The following is an 18,424-nucleotide window of genomic DNA, read 5'->3' as shown; positions in this document are numbered from 1 at the left end:
GTATTTGTGGAGAGTAGATATGAAGTTGTTGGTATTTGTGGAGAGTAGATATGAAGTTGTTGGTATTTGTGGAGAGTAGCTATGAAGTGGTTGATATTTGTGGAGAGTAGCTATGAAGTGATTGGTATTTGTGGAGAGTAGCTATGAAGTGGTTAGTATTTGTGGAGAGTAGCTATGAAGTGATTGGTATTTGTGGAGAGTAGCTATGAAGTGGTTAGTATTTGTGGAGAGTAGCTATGAAGTTGTTGGTATTTGTGGAGAGTAGCTATGAAGTTGTTGGTATTTGTGGAGAGTAGCTATGAAGTTGTTGGTATTTGTGGAGAGTAGATATGAAGTTGTTGGTATTTGTGGAGAGTAGCTATGAAGTGGTTAGTATTTGTGGAGAGTAGATATGAAGTTGTTGGTATTTGTGGAGAGTAGATATGAAGTTGTTGGTATTTGTGGAGAGTAGCTATGAAGTGGTTGGTATTTGTGGAGAGTAGCTATGAAGTGATTGGTATTTGTGGAGAGTAGATATGAAGTTGTTGGTATTTGTGGAGAGTAGATATGAAGTGGTTGATATTTGTGGAGAGTAGCTATGAAGTGGTTAGTATTTGTGGAGAGTAGCTATGAAGTTGTTGGTATTTGTGGAGAGTAGCTATGAAGTGGTTGGTATTTGTGGAGAGTAGCTATGAAGTGGTTGATATTTGTGGAGATTAGCTATGAAGTTGTTGGTATTTGTGGAGAGTAGATATGAAGTTGTTGGTATTTGTGGAGAGTAGCTATGAAGTTGTTGGTATTTGTGAAGAGTAGCTATGAAGTTGTTGGTATTTATGGAGGGTAGCGATGAAGTGATTGGTATTTGTGGAGATTAGCTATGAAGTGATTGGTATTTGTGGAGAGTAGCTATGAAGTTGTTGGTATTTGTGGAGAGTAGCTATGAAGTGGTTGATATTTGTGGAGAGTAGCTATGAAGTTGTTGGTATTTGTGGAGAGTAGCTATGAAGTTGTTGGTATTTGTGGAGAGTAGATATGAAGTGGTTGGTATTTGTGGAGAGTAGCTATGAAGTTGTTGGTATTTGTGGAGAGTAGCTATGAAGTTGTTGGTATTTGTGGAGAGTAGCTATGAAGTGATTGGTATTTGTGGAGAGTAGATATGAAGTGGTTGATATTTGTGGAGAGTAGATATGAAGTTGTTGGTATTTGTGGAGAGTAGCTATGAAGTTGTTGGTATTTGTGGAGAGTAGCTATGAAGTTGTTGGTATTTGTGGAGAGTAGATATGAAGTTGTTGGTATTTGTGGAGAGTAGATATGAAGTGGTTAGTATTTGTGGAGAGTAGCTATGAAGTGGTTAGTATTTGTGGAGAGTAGCTATGAAGTTGTTGGTATTTGTGGAGAGTAGCTATGAAGTTGTTGGTATTTGTGGAGAGTAGATATGAAGTTGTTGGTATTTGTGGAGAGTAGCTATGAAGTGATTGGTATTTGTGGAGAGTAGCTATGAAGTGATTGGTATTTGTGAAGAGTAGCTATGAAGTTGTTGGTATTTGTGGAGAGTAGCTATGAAGTTGTTGGTATTTGTGGAGAGTAGATATGAAGTTGTTGGTATTTGTGGAGAGTAGCTATGAAGTGATTGGTATTTGTGGAGAGTAGCTATGAAGTGATTGGTATTTGTGAAGAGTAGCTATGAAGTTGTTGGTATTTGTGGAGAGTAGCTATGAAGTGATTGATATTTGTGGAGAGTAGCTATGAAGTGATTGGTATTTGTGGAGAGTAGATATGAAGTTGTTGGTATTTGTGGAGAGTAGCTATGAAGTGATTGGTATTTGTGGAGAGTAGCTATGAAGTTGTTGGTATTTGTGGAGAGTAGCGATGAAGTGATTGGTATTTGTGGAGAGTAGCTATGAAGTGATTGGTATTTGTGGAGAGTAGCTATGAAGTTGTTGGTATTTGTGGAGAGTAGCTATGAAGTTGTTGGTATTTGTGGAGAGTAGCTATGAAGTTGTTGGTATTTGTGGAGAGTAGCTATGAAGTGATTGGTATTTGTGGAGAGTAGCTATGAAGTTGTTGGTATTTGTGGAGAGTAGCTATGAAGTGATTGGTATTTGTGGAGAGTAGCTATGAAGTGATTGGTATTTGTGGAGAGTAGCTATGAAGTTGTTGGTATTTGTGGAGAGTAGCTATGAAGTGCCTGGTATTTGTGGAGAGTAGTCAGTTAAAGCCTTGAGCTGGTACTTGTGTCAAATCGTGGTTAAAGAATTGACAACATTTTCAAGTTGAACAGAAATCTTCATTTGTGGGTCAACTCATAGCCTTGTCTAAAGGGGTGTAGATACTGATGCTAAAATTCTACGCAGGTTAGACAAAAGTTGATTTGTAGCTTCTGCAAATTTTTTATATATTCTTTATTCCTCCGCATATATTCTCCACTACTCCTCCACGTTACAAATATGGCCAAAAATATCTGGCTATAACTAATAATAATAAAGTTACTATCACAAATTGATTGAAAATCAATAAAAAACAAAATGCGGCAGTAAAGATACAACAGCAGTTACACAAATGAGAATCACAAGCTCCAAAGATAAACAACTCAAACTTGTAAATGATCTCTTGGCAGGACATCGGAATGTACAGATATATTAAACATTTAATAGTAAACAAGGAACAATGCAGTTTTTCGCAATTTAAAACCAGGATATGTTTACATTAAAACTGACACGTTTATTCGGTAAAGCTGCCGTAGCAGCAAAGTTGATTTTCCTTACGGTTGCTATTGAGAAGTTGATTTTCCTTACGGTTGCTACTGAAGAGTCGTTCCTCCTTACGGTTGCTATTGAAGAGTCGTTCCTCCTTACGGTTGCTATTGAAGAGTCGTTCCTCCTTACGGTTGCTATTGAGGAAGGGCTTTAAGCAATGCCTGAACTTCCTCAGCGACTGCTGACAGCACAAACTCAAATTGTTCCTTCGTTTCTACGCTGTTCATTCTTTGATCTCTAAGGTGCTCCAGCGTCGCTGCTATATCTATTTCCTTGACGCCTACAGCAAAGGTAACAAGCATGACAAACAATGCCTCCAGCCTATAGGCTAGACTTTACTAGCCCTATTTGTTATTGGTTATCGTCTTGTCACGTGATGTTCTCACGTTAATTGAAAGGCCAATAAAAGGCTCAATAAAAAAACTTCTCGTAGCACTAGTTCATGACAAACACTTTGGGCTTTACCGAAGACCCGTATCAAATATAGATGCTCGCTGCTTTACAGTTCTGTTTCGTCTTGGTCTGATCGTCTAGTCGTAATCTGATCATGTGACCCATACTTTGCGAATAGTTTCTGCAGCATTTTCCTACTATCACAGGTGACCAACAGGCTCGTCATGTTTATCAGACAATGATATGTACTCCTTCGAGCTAAGGCCAAAAAGTAAACGAATTTTTACGGTAGGTTTTGAGATATCAGTGCTGAAAGTGACAGCATTACGATGACGATAAAATAGACATGTAAGAACAATAGACATGGTTTTATTGAATGCGTGAAGCATATTTGTAAAATTATTTTGACGAATGAGGTTGCTTGAAAGTGTAAACGGAAGCCATCTTGTACAACTACATCCCATTTGAGCCGTTTGGAAAGAGATTCTAATCTACGACAGTCTCGTGATGGCGGCGATTAACTGTTCATTTTTGAGCTTTTAAGAGCTTGTAATCACATTTCCACATATTTTGCACCTACAACACAGCAGAGTAAGATATGGTGAATCTTTTGATACCAAATAACTGTAATGTGAATTTTGTTGCAAGTCAACCTTTAATGCCACCCATAAGGGTCCAACAGAATTCGATATTGCGCAATTCAGCCACAGTAAGCCTGATCAGGAAAATGCTAACAGTTGTGTTAGCCAATCAAGTGGATGGCAGAAGTTCACGCTAACTACCGAGCTAAGGAGGCAGAAATGAGGTAGTTTAAATTTCTTAGACCGGCCAAGATAATTCAATTGTTTAAAACACTGAGCATTGAGGGAGCATAAGCATAAGCATAAGCGCCTATTGCAAAGGCTTGAACAACAGAGAGGAAGCCAATGACAGGAAACCATAGAGACGAAAATAACTTAGCACTAAGATTTATTCAAGCAACCAAAATAGTTTGACTCCTTGATGACCCCCCTGTATAACTCAATGTAGAAGCTCTCTCGAGCCTCGACATCATAACATGAGTACATATCTGTCTATACTTGCTGACCTTTATGTATTCTGTTGATGACTGTATCAAGGAGGATGTAAGTTCCTGTACGTCCCGAGCCATCGCTATAAGTCAATGAACAGTGGTAAGCCCATCAAATGACATGCAACATCAACTGTTAGATGACATGTCTAATGTGTCTGCTATTATACCCAGTGAGTTAAGGATATTGTGTAGTACTAATATTTACCGTAAAGGATGAAAAGTTAGAGCTAATCACAGCATGATTAAACAATAACAAATATTTACTACCATATCAATGCATGTGTTAACCACTGACGGGAGGCTGCATGCCTTTACTAGCATTTGTGAACCACCAGACTTGGACCATAGACTTGGAATTTGAAAAAAGTTTGAGGTAGGCAAGTGACGATAGGTCTCCACAACTCAGTATTCAGGTATTTTAGATTATTGTTAGTACATAACGGTCTGATGCAATGTAGAACTATTAGTAATGTACACGTTGTATTACTGACTTTTACTGTATAATCCTTACCTGCAGCATACCGTAATCGGTGAGGTCTTTCCTCTAAATGATTTGTTCACCTTCCTAAAATTAAAGGTCACATATGAAAAGTCGAGTTACCAACAATGCAAGCCGTAAGTCCAGCATAGATGATTCAGCGGATTAGATCATGACAATCCACACTCGCAGCCATAGCCTTTCCAAGCGCGCAGGATATCGTATGTGAGACCTTCAGATCCGAGGCTAATTCAATCTGACTTTTGGGCGCTTGCAGAGTATATACACGCACCCCAAATGATATTAAAGAATGGCCAACGGCACAGTTCAGATAATGCACTATTTACGGGAATAAATAAGCTACACGCATTTCTTCACAAATATTTTAATAGCCCTGAAAAGAATAGGCAACCAATTGTTGTAGCAAGTCATTAGCTGACAGGAAATCCAAGATTGTTGTGAATTTATTACCATTGTCGTAACTACTAGCATTTTAGTTTCACCCACTGTTACAATAAAAACAGGAATGAAATCTCACCAGATTTCTTCCTTCTTGTGCTAGGTATGTGCTTATATTGCAAACTTCATCATATGCCGTTTAAGTTCACAGTTTTATTACTAGCACGAACATTTTCCTTAAAATATCCGATTTTTTATGAGGTGAAAGAATTTTAACAGTCTTGAATAGCCAGCATTTTCCATCGAATACTTCTGCAGTGAATCGTCAATAATCGTCATAATCATTAACGCTTGGAAAATCCAGGAGTACTAAAATAATAACTGCAGTGCGCCCTCGGGAGACAACGACCCCGTTATACAATTTGTTTGCCCTACGATGTAGAACACGCCGATTTTTTGCCTTCTCCATACGAAATATTTTTCGTCATACGAAATCAACAAAAGTTTCTCGCAAAATTCAAATTTGGCAGTCTGGCGTGCTGTTTATGTCGGAATGAGAAATATGCCGATATGCTATTCGTTGAAATATCTCTAACAATGAATGAAAGAGAAAAGATGCTCACCCTTTCTCAGTTCAGCATTATTCGTTATTATTTATTGTAATAACAAAACCGGAAACAGATAAGTGGTAAAATTTTAGCGATGAATAAGCTGAAGTTCAGTAAAATAGTTAAAAATACATTCTAAAACTTGGCTTTAAGTATGTGTTAAGCAAGCTAATGTCATTTTAGTTAAATTCAACGTTTGTGCTATATGTCTGCCTCAAAAGTAAGATTTCATTACTGTGCGTGCTGCACGTATTAGATTGTAGTGCAGGCCTGTATTCCCTGGTTGCAAGTTGGGGCGGCTAAGCAAATTGGGGCGGCTAATGTTAGGCGACTAGTTATGAGCATCTGGGGGCTTGGAGGGGCCGTGTCAGCCCCCCAAAAGCTTCTTTTATGTAGGGCCTCGACTGGGCATCTCATGTAAAGTTTTAAAAATTTTTATCAGAAAGTATAAACATTTTTTCTATTATTTGAGATGTTTGTTTTAGGTGATGTGACTGCCAGGACGTTTTCAGATTAAAATAGGCTAAACTTGACCGCGGTTGAAACGCTCAGAAAAAATACATCTTTTTCTTTTGAGTGTTTCAACAAAGATCAATTTTGCCGATTTTATTTTAAGTTCATCCTAAGGTTTCTACGCTTTCGTGGGGCTTATTGCCAAGCGGATGTTTGTTAAAACTTGACCTTTAGCAAACCTTTATAAAAGTCGTTAACAAGAATATTTTGCCGATGATGATAATAATGACGCCCAATAACTATTAAAAGTTGACGTTTATCTATATGGCTTGGAATAAAGTGATACTCTACAGCGATAAAAAGGGTTCCCGTAGCTGTTGGGCAAATAACTGTTCGAGTTAATGCTGTTGAGGTCGAGATATCTAAAGCAATTTATCATTGCGTGGGAACGGACTAAACAAATCCGTTCGAGTTAACCAAGTGTTCGTGATAAAATTTTACATTTTATCCGAGGGCGAGTTATCTTAGTTTGACTGTACTTAGCCGCCAAAAATTCCTAAAAAGTTGGGGCGGCTCAGCTGGCCAGCCACCCCAGGGAATACGGGCCTGTTGTAGCATTACATTTTATTGCAGATCCTAACCATCGGATATACTAAAGTAAGTTACTGTAGATAACTATAGTTACTAAGGTTAACATATTATTTTGCGACTAATTTTTATTATGCGCTAATATGTGCCAGTGTGTGCTAATATGTGCCAGTGTGGGCTAATATGTGCCAGTGTGTGGCATTGCAATTGTTGTGACCATAAATGGTTTCCTGTGATGACTCTTTTCTACTGGCATGTACTTGTGTTCAGTGATGACAGCATCAGTGATGACAGCACCAGTGATGACAGCATCAGTGATAACAGCACCAGTGATGACAGCGTCAGTGATGACAGCACCAGTGATGACAGCACAGTGATGGCAGCATAAAAATATCGACATTTTGCTGACAAAGGAGTTTCAGTAGACCTAGACTTACTCATACATCGAAAGTGAAAGACAAACTAGAGCCGAGTATATAGATAAATAAAATATAAAAGGCAGTGCAAGTCTGAATAGAATTCACTGGGAGGGTGGAAGGTATCGAACAGCATCTAACATATTCAAATCTATGCATACACTTGTAGATATTAAGTAGTTGAACATGAAATTTTCCATCTGATAAATCATAATGCTGAAGCACTTCGTTCCAGTCCACCCTTGTCTGCAGAACCATGGTGCAGGAAAACGATGTTGGACAGACCTCGCTGCACTCATCTTGAGAAAGACGTTAATTGGCTAGACACAAGGTCACTTTTGTGACTATGCAATTAGCTGACTATATTAATTGCCTAATACACAAAAGCGCCCATGTGGTTAGTAAACCATCACCGAAGGGAGTAGTGAAACCAGCACCAAGGATGAGACGTGACCTGCTCTAGAAGACAGAGTGACTAGCATAGTGTAGAAGGTTAGAGAGCGGAGCAGGTAAGTCAGCGAGGCAGCAAACAGCAGTTCCATCTAGGTATAAGTCTTGTGGGACAGAAATCTACTACAGTGTGGGCCAGAGAGTGAAATGTTTGTAATATTATGTAATACATGAAAAAAGAAAGTCTGTACAGCCAAGCCTTTGTATCTTGTCAAAAAGCGATCAATAGATAATATATTTCTGAATGACAACAGATATGCAGTAATTATGTGTTTAGCTAATGTTCGCCAAAACTTAAATACTCAAGGACACTCATCTTGCAGCGGCTGAGTGCTAGCCAAGGCATTAATTGAAGCGTATTCAATCATAACACAGTGACGCCATTTATAAACATTCCAGGAAATAATACAAACAATAACTGATTGCTATATTTGTACAGCTAATCATTGGTCAATTGGTCAGCCAATCAAAACCTGTATGACACAATGACAACAAGTTCCACTGGCATCAGCTGATATTGTTTATCATTTTATAAAGCAGGGATATACAGTGTAGAAGCTGTTTGTGAAGGCAATGTTGTGGCTAATCTGTACTTTGATAAGCTTATCATGGCAACATAAAATGCCGGTTGCACGCTAGTATGACTGACTTTCTAGACATCAGCGCGAGTGCAATCTGGTGTCTGCTCTCAGATTACAGATTACAACGCTGATCTTTTACTTTCCTGTCTAATTACAAGTAATTTAGATTGTGCAATCAAGTTTTTCATTGGATACGGCTCAAGCAAATGAACTGAACACGACTGAGTTTTAGTGACTGAGCTCATAATTAAATTGGCAACAACATGGTTGTCGCAGTTGATAAAATACAAACAATAACTAGTTAACAAAATCAATTCCAACTTGGATACAAAGTTGTCATCCTTCCTTCTCATAGAGGCATCGCTCACTTCTAGAGTGTCGACTTAATTCCCATCAACTATCAATGTGACTAGAGATGTTGCTCACGGGAAGCCATTTGAATATTGCAATAGATTTTTTAAATCTAAAGTTAAATCTAATCCTAATGACTGCAATCGCAACGCAGATGTATTTAAACAGGTGATAAAAGAGTTACAGAGACATTACATTCTAATTACATTCTAGATGGTTATTAAAAGTACGAAATGAAGCACATTTGTGTTGAAGTTGTTTTTATAATTTACTCACGTGTGTAAAATGTCTTTTTCATCCAGATTGCTGGTGTGCCAGTTGAGCTTCGTAGAGCAAAAATGAGCGCATTGTGTAATTTATAAACATGCTAGTTTGTTACAAAATAAATTTTAAGTAGTTTGACGTAGTAAGCAAATGTGTAACATAGGCACAATCGACCTTCTGGTAGCAAAAGGATAGAATCGTTAGAAAGACAAACCTTCTGAAGTCGAGTAGATCCTTGCAATGCTCAGGTACCGAGTGTTCCGGCCAGGTTAAATAGTGGAATTGTGTGACAGTCCTGGTCTCATTGGTAGAGAGGTTCTTAAGGTAGAGACTGCGAATCTGGTATGCTTCACACCAGATGTGTTCTGAGACTAAATGGACCTACAACGCAAAGTTTATTTCAGAAGGAAAGATCCCGAATCACCCTAGCCTTACACATGCTATTCACTGGTTTCACTCCAGCATCGCCTTGTAAATGGATCAGACCTACAAAGCACATGAGTCTTCCTGCCTCTTGACCTGGTACTGTTTGAATATTATAGATCCGGATTAGACAAGTAAAAATGCCATTGAAATGCAAGGTTACATTTCTACAACAGCAACTCTTCAGCTAGCCTGTAAGTTAAGTCAGACCATCATACTAAAATGGAAACATGGCTGATACGTAAAACATCCAAATATTTTGTTATTCCAAGTAGATCATCAGAAGGAATACAACTCCAATATTTATAGAACACAGTCTTCAATTGACAGTAACAGAAGCCTGTGTGACCTTCAAAGACAATACTCGTAACCCGTCACAGGTTACATACACACCAGGCATATACCTATCTGTCGCAGGTTAGATACACACCAGGCATATACCTACCCTTCACAGGTTACATACACACCAGGCATATATTTACCCGTCACCGGTTACATACACACCAGGCATATACCTACCCGTCACAGGTTACATACACACCAGGCATACACCTACCTGTCACAGGTTAGATACACACCAGGCATATACCTACCCGTCACAGGTTACATACACACCAGGCATATACCTACCCGTCACAAGTTACATACATCGATTTTGCTCCTTCGACTTGAAACTTTGAGACATAAACTTTAAACTCATGAATAGTCCTTTAAAATTTTTTTCTTTTAGCGTGCTTACAAATACGTGATGAAAATTCACCTCCTTGAAGTAAACGGACAAGGAAGCTGAAGCCAACCCCTTTACCTACAGACAGCTCGGCTTACTAGATTATACCTAGAATTTTAAAAGTTTTTTGAGCAGGATTAATTGTCCGATAGTTGATTGACTAAAATTGTCACTAAAATTGAGTATGAATACATGGATGTTGGATATGCATACGCAACTGAAAAAGCTCAGTGGACAAACAAATAATTCCATGATAAACCATCTACCATAGTAAAAGAAAAGACACCAACCTCAAAATCTCCATATATATGTCTTCCCTCACTGGGCCAATATTGATAGCACACAGTTTTATTGTCCTCAGCAAGAGATGTTAGCATGACGATGCTTGTGGAGTCGTGCTCCCAGATCATCTGCCAAAAGCGGGCAACAGTGCTTTGCAACAGGCCCTGTGTAGCTATGTAAGCAGCTGTGCGCGGATCGGAGTCGGTCTATAATAAAGCCACCAACAATAGACCTACTACATGTACGTACTTCTGATTCATAATAGAATGTAACTATAGATCTATCACATACCCTTATACAACACAAATTAGGGTAACCATAGATCTATCACTTACCCTTATACAACACATATTAGGGTAACCATAGATCTATCACCTACCTTTATACAACAAATATTAGGGTAGCCATAGCTCTATCATCTACTCTTATACAACAAATATTAAGGTAACCATAGATTTATCACCTACCCTTATAAATGTACAACAAATAAAAGGTCTCAAGCTTGACATTTCACTGAAATATGCCATATAATACATAGAACACTTCATAGGTACAAAACATGACAGTGGATTCAAAGCGCTTTCACACTAAACGCTAACTCTATGATAGTTAATATTTACTTTTTGAGCATGAACATAGCAGAACAGACAATAACATAAGGGAGTTGCTTTCTCACAAAACATATCAACAAAGAGGTGACAACTTTTATTAAACTTTAGCTACACATTCAAATCTTTATATAAAGTGAGTTCATTTCAAGATCTGGTCTCATATGTCAAAACTGTGACATGTTAGAGTAAATATTGCCATAAGAAGACACGGATATAAGTTTGAATACTCACCATACCTCACCAAATATTACCATAAGAAGACACGGTAGTAAGTTTGAATACTCACCATACCTCACCAAATATTATTATAAGAAGACACGGTAGTAAGTTTGAATACTCACCATACCTCACCAAATATTGCCATAAGAAGACACGGTAGTAAGTTTGAATACTCACCATACCTCACCAAATATTGCCATAAGAAGACACGGTAGTAAGTTTGAATACTCACCATACCTCACCAAATATTGCCATAAGAAGACATGGTAGTAAGTTTGAATACTCACCATACCTCACCAAATATTGCCATAAGAAGACACGGTAGTAAGTTTGAATACTCACCATACCTCACCAAATATTACAAAACAAAACTATAAGCAAAACTCGACCTGGTTTACATCTGCTAGTAAGAAGAACCTAACAAACAGACAGCTACATGTCAGCTGGCTTAATTAGCTACCAGAAAGCTCGCGTTGATGTAGCTTCCTTCCTCAGACTCATATCTCAGCTTCACTCTATTGTGGTCATCTGAAAGAAATATCATCTCATCATTATTCTGTACAACACTTGCAGGTATAAACAGTCTCAGTACGCATAAACACTCTTACATGCATTTGTACATACAAAGCAAGCAAAAAATTCTTGTTAAGCAATCACATTAAACAATTCATTATTCGCTTGTTCAATTCGTCAATCATTCTTTTTTGCCAGGGCCAGCCAAGGTACCATGGCTATACTCCAGCATTTTTGTAAAGCTAGATACTTGTTAAACCTGAGAATTTGTGAATTAAACGTAAAACCAATTGGTGAGCAACCAATCGTTGAGTAACCAATCAGTGAGCAGCCGATCGGTGAGTAACCGATCAGTGAGCTACCAATCGGTGAGCAATCAACCAGTAAGCAACCAATCAGTGAGCAACCAATAGGTGAGCAACCAACCAGTGAGCGGCCAATCGGTGAGCGACCAATCGATGAGCAACCAATCGGTGAGTGACCAATCAGTGAGTGACCAATCTCTGAGCAACCAATCGGTGAGCAACTAATCGGTAAGCCACCAATCGATAAGCCACCAATCAGTGAGTGACCTGTCGATGAGCGACCAAGCGGTGAGCAACCAATCGGCGAGCAACCAATCGGCGAGCAACCAATCAGCGAGCAACCAATCGGTAAGCAACCAATTGGAATCGTATCAGGAAGTATTGAGCACTTTCATGGATGACATCATCAAATGAGAATGGCAAGGTTTAAGAAAGCGTAAGTACGTGAGCTTTAGTAACCTCCCTAGACTAGTTAAGTAATGAATGTGTAGGAAATAATGTAGGTCGATTAGTCCGTTCTACTTCATAAATATTCCATCATGTCATAACAGCTAATCAATGCTGACCTACATACGTCAGCTGAATGCAGCATGAAATACTAGAAATCAGAGATTAAGGTTCCTATTAAAGCATAAAGTACTGCGAAACATTGCTGACTTGCATATGCATTTCAGTGAGAGACTGTAATTTACTTGTTAATCACTAACTACTAGGGTGTACTCACTACTAACATGTACCCACTACTAACATGTACCCACTACTAACATGTACCCACTACTAACAAGTACCCACTACTAACATGTACCCACTACTAACATGTACCCACTACTAACAAGTACCCACTACTAACATGTACCCACTACTAACATGTACCCACTACTAACATGTAACCACTACTAACATGTACCCACTACTAACATGTACCCACTACTAACATGTACCCTCTACTACCACGTACCCACTACTGACATGTACCCACTAATAACATGTACCCACTACTAGCATGTACTCACTACTAACATGTATTTATTACTAGCATGCACCAACTACTAGTACATACTAACTACCAACAAGTAATCCCAGCTACCAGTTTGAACTACTGCTGCCAAACAGAGGTCAAATCCACGAGTATTCCACAAATAACATAACAGATCAAAATTTTAGAAAAAATGATAAATGAATGAATAATTGAGGAATGAGGGAAGAGAAAGAGTGAACTCACAAGGCAGCACGCTTGGATATCGGTTGCTACTGGGGTTGAGCTTGCCCACTTCTATGTCACACTCATCTGGCACATAACTTTCTAGGGCAGACCATTCTTCCTCTAAACGCTTGCTGTTCTTCAGATGGTCTTCCATGTACGCCTGCCAGGGTAGCACAGAATAGCACAGCCTTACTTATATTGAGTAGACAAATGACTTGGTAAATTTTTTGTGTGCAACTCAGTAGGTAAAAAGAGAGTTCGTCATCAGCTACCATTTTTACAGGATAGTTTAGTCCTGACACTTGATCCTTACAAAGCAGCACAATTTTCACAAATTTTACATTTTCCTTCCAAGTAATCTTTGCATTAATATGCCAGGTTTGAAGAAAGTTAGAATTTCAATAGCTCTGCAGTTAGGTGAATGTGACGACTCCTGACAGGCCAAAAACTGTAGATTATTCTATGGAAACTCTCACAGTTACGCATCCATTGAATGGAGAAAAGTTGTTTGCAGAGAACAGCGACAGGTCAGGGTTCAACTACACCTCTACGTATTACCAATGCTATCTCTTCTCATCTTCTCATAGCTAGCATATCTTGTACATCGCTTTATAAGAATTATAGACATACGCATTTGAATATTTACTGACTACTGGGTCTTATATTACTATATAAATACATGTTGTATTAGTTTATGATATAATATAACAGCATAAAATTGTATCATTACTTTTATGCAGACGTTTTATGTTTTTTTTAAAACCTACAGCTTGAGACAGCACCGGGTTCGCTTTAAATAGGAGATAAATTGAGAAACAAGACAGCTTTCGTTTAACCTGTCAAACCAGCACAGTTTCATTACTGAGATAAAATCACAGAAAGTACATGTGCACATAAAACTTGACAGCTCCTTATTTCTCAGGGCTCAGTGCAACTACGCGTAGTGTTCTTGGATACCTACCAACACGGCGTGGCCAGTAGAGATGTCCATTGTCAGGCTCACAGGCTCTTCGCTCCTACAACAGGCAGAAAATTTATGACTAGCACAGGCTCTGCTACAAGATAATGCATTTCAAGCGCAGCTCTTTTCCACCCAAGGAAAAGAGCTGCAATCCCCTGGCAGCTTGCGCTCTCTCTCTCTTTCTCTCAGCAGCCTATTATGCTTAGACAGCAGACGAGGCATTAGCTAGCTGGCTGACAGCTGTTAGGGTTATATATAGGGAGCCGGGTACAACCAACCCTCTGCGGGATGCATGACCTTTAAAAGTGATACTGTATAAGAATATGGCGATTGTTACAGCTAATGCAAAATAGAGGTCTTTGTAATATATTCAACAATGGTGAGAGTGGGAAGACCTTGATCAGACATTGCGATATGTGGATAAAGATAGTTTCATCCCCCGAGGGATTCTTTAGAGATAACTTCTGTTTTCTAAGACTAAAACCCATTTCTTCAACCGTAAGCAACAATTAGAAAAATTAGAGAAAATCAATAGAAGAAAATCAGAGAATAACAAAAACTTTTATTGCGAGCCTACATACTTCTAGAGACATATAAAGAATGTTTTTTCGGTCAGCGCCAGAAAGTTTGTTAGAATTCAAACTGCTTCCGCTAATACCTCTACAACTGCGCCACATCTGCCACCTCTCATCATTCCTTATAGCTTCTAAATTTTAAAACGAGTTGCAGAGCCTATCTAAGCAACTGTAGAAGGCGACCCATGAGGTAAGAGAGCAAGCCTTCTCCGCACCGGTTTGGCTCGGCAATTAGAAAAATTCTTATTTTCTGATGATAAACAATCATCCTAATGGCCCTGCGTAAAATTGTAGCTTCTTTGTTTGAAATAACTCGCTGCCTATTATCTCTTTGTGCTAGCGCACGAGCAGGCTGTGCCTGACATTTCCATTCACGATTATACTGCTGGCATTCTCACGCAGCTACGAAAGCGCAGGGCGTGCATTAACATGCCAGCTGCTTTACTTTTAACCCAGCCTGTTTCCCTTCTCGGCATTATTTACCCTAGTCATACTGGTTTCAGCACTAACGAGGATGAGCATGAACATGTCAGCCTTTTGAAAGAATAGAAATAATAAGGGATACGTCTGCTAGTAAAAGACAGCGTTGAAGCTGAAAAGTGTGCTGTCGGATTCTCGACCCAGAGGAGGTATGCAATAGGGGCTCATGTGAAGCATCTGGATTCCAAACATGTGCCCCTTCCAATTGGCAGAGAATTATGGCAGTTTTTTGCCTACGACAACCGAGTTGTATAGGGGAGATAACTGCTTATGTGTCGACGCAGCATTAAACTTGTGGGCAAAGGTCTTTATGAATAGTGAACTGTCCGTTGACTACAATAACTGAAGCTATATTGGCTGGTTGTCCATTGCTTGTATGCTTTACAACCAAAAATTCAGGGCATGTTAAAAATTATTTTTATTGGATTAATTTGAGCAAGAGCGAAGAGCGCTGCCACTAGCATAGAGACGCTGCCACTAGCATAGAGACGAGTATTAATATTGATATCAAGAGATCATCTTTGAGAATTAATTGTGCAGCACAGATGTTGTCCACAGGGAATCGGGCTACTAAAATAGGAAATTAAATCATGAGTAATGATGCTACACTGACCAAAACAAATAGCCTCAGAGACCAGAATGCTTTGCTGGAAATATTTAAAAAGCACTCTACAAGCACTCATGGGATGGAAGGCATGTTTTTGTGTGACTGTTTTGAATAATCAATAGGTGTTACTTCTAGAAAGATTAGGAATCTCCTTTCCGGTCTAGGCTGAGATCTTACCATGAAGATGTACTGCTACGAGGGCTTCTCAATCTATCAGAGTGCGCGGGGAGCTCAGGCTTTCCTCTCAGCGGGCTTACTTCGTCCTTCTCAGGCTGCGCAGCATTTTCTTCAGTGCGAGACATACGCTGTCGACATAAATCCTGCAATGATAAGTAGTACGATAAGTAGGTTCATAAAATCAATCCAAACCTTTTTCAACAAAGTCTATCTCACACTTGGCTAGTTCCGCTGCACACTGACACCTAACCATCAAAATACAACATCTATATATATTACTGAGTAAAGCCACTTCGGAGATAAAAACCTCATAGTAGCCTGTGTTCCCTAAAGAAGGCAATGCTGTCTCGATCAACCTTTATACCTTTTTGATACTATTGCCCACTCTAGAATCACCCTTAGACAGAGTGTAGCCAACTATCTAATAGTTGGTCTAGAGATAACAAATCATATATGTGTTCCAAGGTCTGTTGGCCAAAGCTGCAAATAAATTGCTACCTACAGCGATATACTCAGGCTAAGTCCAGCGAAGAGCCACAAATTGGCTGAGCCTCTGCTATACATTAGTACTAGGCTGACAACATAAGACTGTTGAAAATGCTCCATTCGCTAATAACACTGCAATAGACCACCTTTCCTACCGGCAGCTTTGCAATGATGGCCGCTTCTAATCACGCCAACTACCTACATCAACATGGGCTTTTGCCATACCAATAATGTTTAAATCGTCCTTCCTTGCCAAATGAAAGGCCAAATTAATCTGTTCAGCGTCCGAAGCTGCAACACCCGCGAGCCGCTACCCTCTTCCCATACATAGGAATAACTTTAAGCAGTTTTGTTTGCATGACGATTAATACAGTTATGGCCTGGACAAAGTTGGACCTAAGCTAATCACTACAACGTAAGCACCTTAAAAAACTCTTTCAAAGTCATCAAATTAATAAACTATAAATTTAGCCATACTCACCTCATAGCTATCTTGAGTTGTCTCCCCTCTCAGCTCTTCGGAGATTTTTTCAAATTTGCTAACAGACCGGGCCCAGTTTCTGTAGAGGAAGCGCCACGTTAGCAAGATCAACACGGCCAGTGTTACCACAATCAGCACAGTAGCGACGACAATAATGGTCGTCTTGTCAGAAGCGACATAGATTTTTGGTGTTGGCCGAATTTTAAGTGTAGCCTCCTACAAATGGAAAAGGCAAAGAATATTCCGGAATGGTTAACTTCATTATAGATTATACGATTATAAGCAATTTGACAAAACTAGCAACTTACTTTTGCTCTTAAGCCAATGATTGACTAACGGATATAATCTCAGTAGCACCAGTGGCTATTAGTTACATTTGACTATCAAAATTGTTGTTAACAGAGAAACATCAGCTTCTAATATCGCAAGACGCTAGTAGTACTATAAGTAATGCTTTCAAGTCTATAAAAACAATCTATGGAACTGATGCTAAGCCAATACATGATCTTAGTGATCTCAGTGTCGAGTGGCTGTGCCTAGCCTCTCACAATCTATGGAACTGATGCTAAGCCAATACATGATCTTAGTGATCTCAGTGTCGGGTGGCTGTGCCTAGCCTCTCACAATTTAGTGGACAATCAATACGCAAATCCCGGGTGCCGCTAAGATAGCAGCTAAGATAGCAGCTATTGCCGCATCTAACAATATTAAATTACCATAAAAAGATGATTTACAAGGAGATTGAATTAGTTTTGTTTCAAAGTTTTACAATTCTTTCATTACAAAAATCAATAAAAGTCAAGAGTCACGCGTGCATTTTCCGAGGCAACTCGCTCAACTGAAGGATGCCAAGTGACAGGTGATAATTACCCTCCGCTTCCCTCGCTTCTCTCCAAACCGAGGGAACAAAGGGCTAATCAAATCTAGAGTCAATAACCCTTGTTATACATTTTTTAATTGATAAAGACAAGACAGTCCATCAGGTTGCCATGGACAGCCACTCAAAATAAACTAATTACATGAAAACTATATTCAGTTAAATACAGGCAGCCCGAGTGAACTGCAGGCAGCTTGTGCGTATGCGTGATGTCTCTAGGCATTCGAAAACCAGTTGGAGCTTTGATTCCTCCAGGTAAAAATTGACTAGCTTAGTTACCGCCATTTTAGATACAGAAATATAATATTATTATCGGATAAGAGGTAATTTTTCCATTATCAGAGAGTAGGTCCTTAAAACGAACCTGGAGCAAAGGCTAGCTTAGCAATAATTCTAAAGATTAGATTGTGCAGACAAAACATATTGGTAAGCTTTTGCTTTATATAAAATAGAGCAGTTGGAGCGACTTTACTTTTGGTTCATGAAGTAAAATGGTGAACTATGTATAGTGATTGTGTGATTGTCACCTAGTGACACAACTTACCGGATCATGTCCAATTCCAGTAGCTTCAACTGTGACATTATACTCTGCCTGAATAGCACTTTTCAGATCCTCTGTAAGACATGTAAAATACGTATTTACACTCAAGAGTAGAGACACGACACTCATTTTGCACAAATCACAACTATACTTCCTAATTGGACTAA

General features: G+C 39.1%; 1 protein-coding gene across 2 annotated transcripts in view; it reads right to left on the bottom strand.

Moving 5' to 3' along the window:
• Positions 1-2,382: 2,382 nt before the first annotated feature.
• The window catches only part of LOC137393302 (receptor-type tyrosine-protein phosphatase N2-like), a 79,397-nt gene continuing 63,355 nt past the window's right edge, over positions 2,383-18,424 (bottom strand). For both annotated transcript variants that reach the window (XM_068079789.1, XM_068079790.1), the window contains 11 exons: positions 18,261-18,331; positions 16,840-17,055; positions 15,873-16,015; positions 14,034-14,088; positions 13,091-13,232; positions 11,511-11,578; positions 10,229-10,426; positions 9,003-9,169; positions 4,712-4,765; positions 4,216-4,280; positions 2,383-3,015 (listed from right to left, as the gene is read on the bottom strand). In XM_068079789.1, the coding sequence (XP_067935890.1) occupies positions 2,870-3,015; positions 4,216-4,280; positions 4,712-4,765; positions 9,003-9,169; positions 10,229-10,426; positions 11,511-11,578; positions 13,091-13,232; positions 14,034-14,088; positions 15,873-16,015; positions 16,840-17,055; positions 18,261-18,331 (1,325 nt within the window). In that variant the 3' untranslated portion in view covers positions 2,383-2,869. The remainder of the gene's footprint in view (positions 3,016-4,215; positions 4,281-4,711; positions 4,766-9,002; positions 9,170-10,228; positions 10,427-11,510; positions 11,579-13,090; positions 13,233-14,033; positions 14,089-15,872; positions 16,016-16,839; positions 17,056-18,260; positions 18,332-18,424) is intronic.

This window comes from Watersipora subatra, chromosome 4 (genome assembly GCF_963576615.1).
Source record: "Watersipora subatra chromosome 4, tzWatSuba1.1, whole genome shotgun sequence".
NCBI classification, from domain to species: Eukaryota; Metazoa; Bryozoa; class Gymnolaemata; order Cheilostomatida; family Watersiporidae; genus Watersipora; species Watersipora subatra.
Note: the sequence above shows the minus strand (reverse complement) of the source record. Positions and strands in the feature narration are given on the sequence as shown.